The 6,000-nt window shown below is 37.4% G+C and overlaps 2 protein-coding genes across 7 annotated transcripts in view; one reads left to right on the top strand and one right to left on the bottom strand.

Annotated features, from left to right (window-relative positions):
- Positions 1–739: 739 nt before the first annotated feature.
- On the top strand, positions 740–1,195 carry LOC140800204 (auxin-responsive protein SAUR19-like). Its single transcript, XM_073154875.1, has one exon. The coding sequence runs from the start codon at positions 740–742 to the stop codon at positions 1,193–1,195; it is 456 nt and encodes a 151-aa protein (XP_073010976.1).
- A 449-nt stretch (positions 1,196–1,644) lies between these two features.
- Positions 1,645–6,000, bottom strand: part of LOC140800446 (protein SEMI-ROLLED LEAF 2-like) — a 30,072-nt gene continuing 25,716 nt past the window's right edge. For all 6 annotated transcript variants that reach the window (XM_073155246.1, XM_073155247.1, XM_073155248.1 and 3 more), the window contains 2 exons: positions 2,449–2,676; positions 1,645–2,211 (listed from right to left, as the gene is read on the bottom strand). In XM_073155246.1, coding sequence (XP_073011347.1) covers positions 2,050–2,211; positions 2,449–2,676 — 390 coding nt within the window. In that variant the 3' untranslated portion in view covers positions 1,645–2,049. The remainder of the gene's footprint in view (positions 2,212–2,448; positions 2,677–6,000) is intronic.

Raw genomic sequence — 6,000 nt, 5'->3', positions numbered from 1 at the left:
AAAGAAATGAAAAGGAAAATAAAGGACAAGCTTAATTTCTAGATAGTACTGACAGATCCAAAGGCAAGTTGAAGGATTCAAAATATATGCAATGCTGGGTGTATAGTTAAATCACTGTACAGAAGATGATACTTAATGTTTTGCTTTCATTCTTCTGCAGTTAAAAACAATTATACCTCCATTACATATCTATTTTGAGAATATCATACAAACATAAACAAAGTTCATTCCTGTCTAAAAAATAGGACTATATCATGGTATGTGAAGAAGCCATGTTAATCTGAGTCAGACTTAACATCAGAGCTATAAGATGATGGCAGATGACTAAAAAGAATGCTGTTTAGCCAACTGGATAGAGTAAAAACTATAAAAAAAGAAGATAAATGAGGATAAATTGAAGGATAGGACTAGTTCCATCTTTTTTTTTATGGAATTATTTATTCTAAGATAAAGGGATGATAAAGATATCTTTTTTTCTCTCTCTAAATACTAAATTGTACTCGGGTCAAATTTTGTTCTTTTCTTTAACTCTGTCAAAATTTTTGACTCCAAATATTAGTTGTTGGCAGAAGCCATAATCAAAATGAACAGTAACTTGAATAAACAATAATAATATTAAATAGCTATTATTACAAGAAGCATTAAAAATTGATGGGAAAAAAAGATTCCACCTCCTATATATATATATATATTCCGAAACCGGCATACACTTCCTCGCTCACACTTCACCAACAATTCCATGGATCGAAGCAAGCAAAACAACAAGATCAGAGAGATAGTGAGACTCCAGCAGATGCTGAAGAAGTGGAAGAAGCTTACAGTTGCACCAAAGAGCAACAGCAAGAGCATCAACTTCCTCAAGAAGACCCTCTCCTTCTCTGATACTTGTTCATCTCTCTCCGCCGCCACGGCCGCCGTTCCAAAAGGATTCCTCGCTGTATGCGTCGGCGAGGAGATGAGGAGGTTTGTGATCCCCACAGAGTACTTGGGCCACAGGGAATTCGTAGAGTTACTGAGAGAAGCAGAAGAAGAATTTGGCTTTCAACATGAAGGTGTGCTGAGGATTCCATGTGAAGTGTCTATCTTTGAGAGTACTCTAAAGGTGGTAGGGAAGAAGGAGGACTCCTACTTCTGCTGCTCTTCAGAAGCTGAGATTGCTCAGCCTCATCACACTCACAAACCAATGTGCAGATGACAAAGGATTACTATCTATCATCATCTCTGCTACAATGATTACTGTATGCTTCTTAATATTCTTTTGTAAGTGCAACCTTTTTTTTTTTTGTCCTTCTAATGTTAGGTTTGTACTAGCAGCAGCAGTGATTTAAATGTATATTATCATTCCTCCAAGAAAGCTGATTCATATGATTGGAATAAAGATGATTGGAATAGGCAAAGGAAAGAGCTGTTGGGAGTGGACATTAAAATAGATATTATAAACAAGACTTACAATATCCTTATTACTTGAATAAACAAAACATTTTGTTTAGAACGCAGGGATAACAATACAACAAAGATGAACAAGATTATAAGCCTCAAATCAACCAGTTTCCAATTCCACACAGAGTACTCTATCAGATACAAGAATTTTTTTTTTTTGAAAAAAAAGGTTAATTATTAAGGGGCACTCCAAGTACAGCAAGCTTTGAGTTATAAATGAATCACTCCAAGTATAATAATCGATTGTAAATTTGATGATAATAGGTACACTTTCGCCCACTCAGAATGTTTCCTCCTTAAATTTTAATGAACCAAAAAATAGAAACCCGCTTCACCCACACAAGAAAATAGAGAAAAGAAAAGAAGAGGGGTAAAAAGGAAGCAAAAAAAGTTCTATACAGAACTACAAAGTAAATGAATAGAAGCCAAAAACAGGCAAACCTCTATGACCATGAATCAAAAATGTCATGCAACTGTATGAAGGAAGAGGTGGGAGCCATTAAGCGCCTCGAGAGCCCTAGATGACTTGACTTTGAGCTTCGTATAACAAACTACTTTACATGATAACATATCCACAGTGATGTTTTCGCTACCTTCTGTAATACCAGCTTAACAGCCAGCAGCCTTTAGAAAGTTATCAAATGGGCTTGATGCTGGGAGCTTGAGAAACTGGTGGTGGGATTGAATGTCATTATGCGCTACCTTTGTGTTGTCTCCAGACAGATTTTGTTGGTAGGCATCCAAGTTCGGCTGAAGAAAAGGATTTGTATTCTGCATATTGAAAATACTCGTATCATTAGCACAATGAAGAAATATTTTGTTTTACACTACAATTGGACCAAGGATTTTAATTGCTGCTAGAAGTAGAACAACTAAAACTAGAGTGTGTAAGGAAAGTAACAGGTAAGATAATGGGGAGAACCATTGAACACTGGGAAAAGGAGATTGATATTTGTCTACTAAAATATAAGTCCATGCATTATCTTATATAACTATAGATTATTATACCTTATCGAGCTGCTCTGTAAACAAATATGGGTACTCTCTCCTCTCATACTGGTCATGCGACAAGCCACCAAGAGAATTTTCCTGTATTTGCTGCAAACTCATGAAAGCAGACATCTTCTGTTGTTTTTCACTAAGAAGAGCCTCACAGTGACTAGTCATTTCTTTAAATGGCATATCAGGGGTAGTTGATACTGAAAACCTTCCCACTTGAGATACTGTATCTACCACCTGAAAATATAAGCAAATACAACTAGAAAATATAAATCAACACATCTAATGGAACAACGAGAGAAAGTTACAATGTGACTTTCTTTGCAGACTAGCAGATAATACAAATGATGTAACTTTATTTTATTGGTAACTAAGTAAACAAAACCTATTTTATTTGTGTTGATAAATTTTTGTAAAGAGCATGATACAATAGCAAAGTTTTTAAGTCAATGAAACAGCGTTCTAGTGTTCAGTCGTTTGAACGCACTTGCAAGTATGATACTTTGTTCCAGCATTCCGACGTTCGAACAGCCTTTAGAGGCATTGGAACGCAAAATCCCGAGAGGAGTAGCATTTAATTGACATTCGAACGAGCCTAGATGCTTTCGAACGCATTTTCCCCAGAGCAGTGGTCTTTAACAGGCGTTCGAATGCATTTTCCCTAGAGCAGTGGTCTTTAACAATCGTTCGAATGCATTTTCCCTAGAGCAGTGGTCTTTAACAGGCGTTCGAACGGCCCCTAATACGTTCGAACGCATTTTCTCCAGAGCAGTGGGCTTTAACAGGCGTTCGAATGTTCCAGATGCATTCAAACTCATCTTTACAAGACAGAAGAAAATAATAGGTGTTTGCGGGCATTCAAACAACCTTGGTCGTTTGGACTATTTTTGCTAAGTGTGTTCGAACGGCTCTTCATGCGTTTGAACACCTTGACAAAATTAATCAATTCTAGACTAACTTAAACTAGGTTTCACATCTATCTTTGAAAACCTATATAAGTCCTCAAAGCCTAGAAGATAGGTGTGATTGAAGAACGAGAATTGAAACTTTGGCAAAGATTTGAGTGGAAGTTCTTCATTGATCAAAAAGCTACAAGATTTGAGCGTTCAAAGATTGTTCTTGATCGTTGCAACATTGTGCAACTTATCTCGACATGATTCGTTCGATTTCAAAGGTCAAAGAGATTGGTGCAATCAACCACTAGATGCAACTCATTGCAAGTTCTAGCGAACAAGAGATCTTCAGATAGATGTGGGTTTCAGCAAGTAATCTGTAAGCAGTTCTTGAACTTGCTTTTAATTAGTGATTGATTTGATCCTAGCAAAAATGATTCGTGGTTTTTACCCTAGTTTGGAGTTTTTCACGTAAATCATGCGTGTTTGCATTGCTTATGTTTAGCTTTCATTGTTTATCGTCAAGTTTATTTGTTAAAGGTCATATAGTTAAGCTTAAGGTTTTTCATAAACTTTTTCAATTTATAACCACTTGATGAGGAAATATATGTCTATACATGCACATGCACACATAAGACACAATCACACACGTAATGCAATCCAGAATTTTGAAAATAACCACTTGATCGAGAACAAAAAAACATCATTATATTTCCTTTTTAGGAGACCTACATGTACACAAAGCATCAATTTATGATTCAACATTGTCTAGTGTAGGAATTGGAAAAAAATGAGAGAGAAGAGGGCGCATGTGCACTGCACGTGCAACCTCCCTCCCTTCTCCTTTTGAGTCACACAACGGGAGTGGCTGCGGGATTTTCCGCCACTCTGAATCAAATTTGCATTAGAATTAGGATTAAAACCTAATCTATAAATAGAAACCCTAATTCTATCTTATTCACTCACCATATTTCCTTTCTTCTTCTTCTTCTTCTTCTTCTTCTTTCTTTACCGTCGAAGTCACGACGTGGGATCAATTTGTCGGAGCATCGCGAAGCAATTGGCAGACCACCATGCGACTCGTCGATAAGCCATCTCCCACCCCTTAAATTTAATTTAAGTTAAAATTTAGAATAGAAATACCTATTTTTGGGGTGAAACGGCGTCGTTAGTGAATCAAGCTGACCGGCGGCTTCAGATCGCTGTCGCTCGTGTGCCAAAGCTTCGTGTCTGTGGCCTCATGCCGTAGGTGTGCTTCCCTGGAGCCCTTGTGGCTCGGTTTTTGGTAGAAGACAATTCCATGGCCGTCGGCCATGGAGTCGAGCTGCTTCTCGTCAACGACGATTTCTCCATCTCATGTGGTTTACGTGATCATGAGAGTGTCGAGGTGCTTGGGTTGTGGCCGATGGACCGTCGACGACGGTTGTCGCCAGTGGACTCTCTCTCCTTCTCTTCCTCGCGTCGATCACCGTGGGGAGAAGATTTGATTGGGCTTGGGTTAAACCTAAGCTGACCCTTTTATTTATTTTGTGGGTTCGGGTTTGGATTTCGGATCCAAAGACCTGACCATTACGATTTGGTTGGGCCTTGGCCTAGCCCAATTAATAGATTGGTGTGGGCTGCGGGCTAGCCGCAGTCAAGCCCAATCCAATGGATTTAAATCAACCCATTTTAACTATTTATTTAGCCTTAAATTTTACAAATCATGATATTATTTAATTTAAAATTTTATTATTATTTATTATAAAATATGGTGATTTTTAGCATGTAGAGTAGAGATTAGCGATTTCAATTGTTTTACCTAGACAAAGGTGAGTGGGTTCGCTCACATATTTATCGATATTGTGTTTTGTATCTTTTATCAGACTACATATATCTCTATGTGCAAATTATTTATTATATTTTCTATGTGCAATTTAATTACTATAATTTTGTGCGTAAAATATATAATTCAGTGCATCGCTATACTTCATGCAAATTGTAAATTTTAGTAGAAAAAAATATAACTAGTATTTGGTATGACTTAGAGAACAATCTCGGTATAGATCGCTTGTGACTTTTCATAGTGACTCTAGTCTATTTAGAAGTTCAGGAGAACGTTCCGCGACTCAAGTTTGGCATATTCATTCCTTCGTAGTGACTTTGGCATATTCATTCCTTCGTAAGTTTCGCGACTCAAGTTTGATTTGCAATATACAAAGGCAAATGACAGAAATGGGAATAATAGAGACAAAAAAAGAAATAAGAAAAAGAAAAGCTGCTAAAATGACCAAATTCTAGCAAAGATGATTGACTCTGTTATCTCCGTATCCCTTTATTTTCTACCTTTGTTCCTCCACCACACAATCACCTTCATAATTCATATGTACCATTTTTGTCTCCACCCTTATGACCACCATGACAATTAAATTTCTCTCACCTCCTGACATTTCCTTTCTTCCTATCTCTGTCTCTATTCTTCAACTACTCCTAACCCCTCCCTAGACTATCTCTTCCAAGAAAATGATACAAGCATCATCTGTAAGAACCAGAGAAAAAAAATTAGGGGTTGAGAGAGGAGAGTGCACGTGCAACTCCCTCCCCTCTCCCTCTCCGGCATGCGACGAGGGGCAAGGAAAATCTCATCTAATCCGAATCGAATTAGATTTGATTTCCTTTTAATCTATAA

This window comes from Typha latifolia, chromosome 13, assembly GCF_019914945.1.
Source record: "Typha latifolia isolate L0001 chromosome 13, TyphaL0001v2, whole genome shotgun sequence".
In the NCBI taxonomy this organism is placed as follows: Eukaryota; Viridiplantae; Streptophyta; class Magnoliopsida; order Poales; family Typhaceae; genus Typha; species Typha latifolia.
This window is presented reverse-complemented; position numbering and strand designations above follow the sequence as displayed.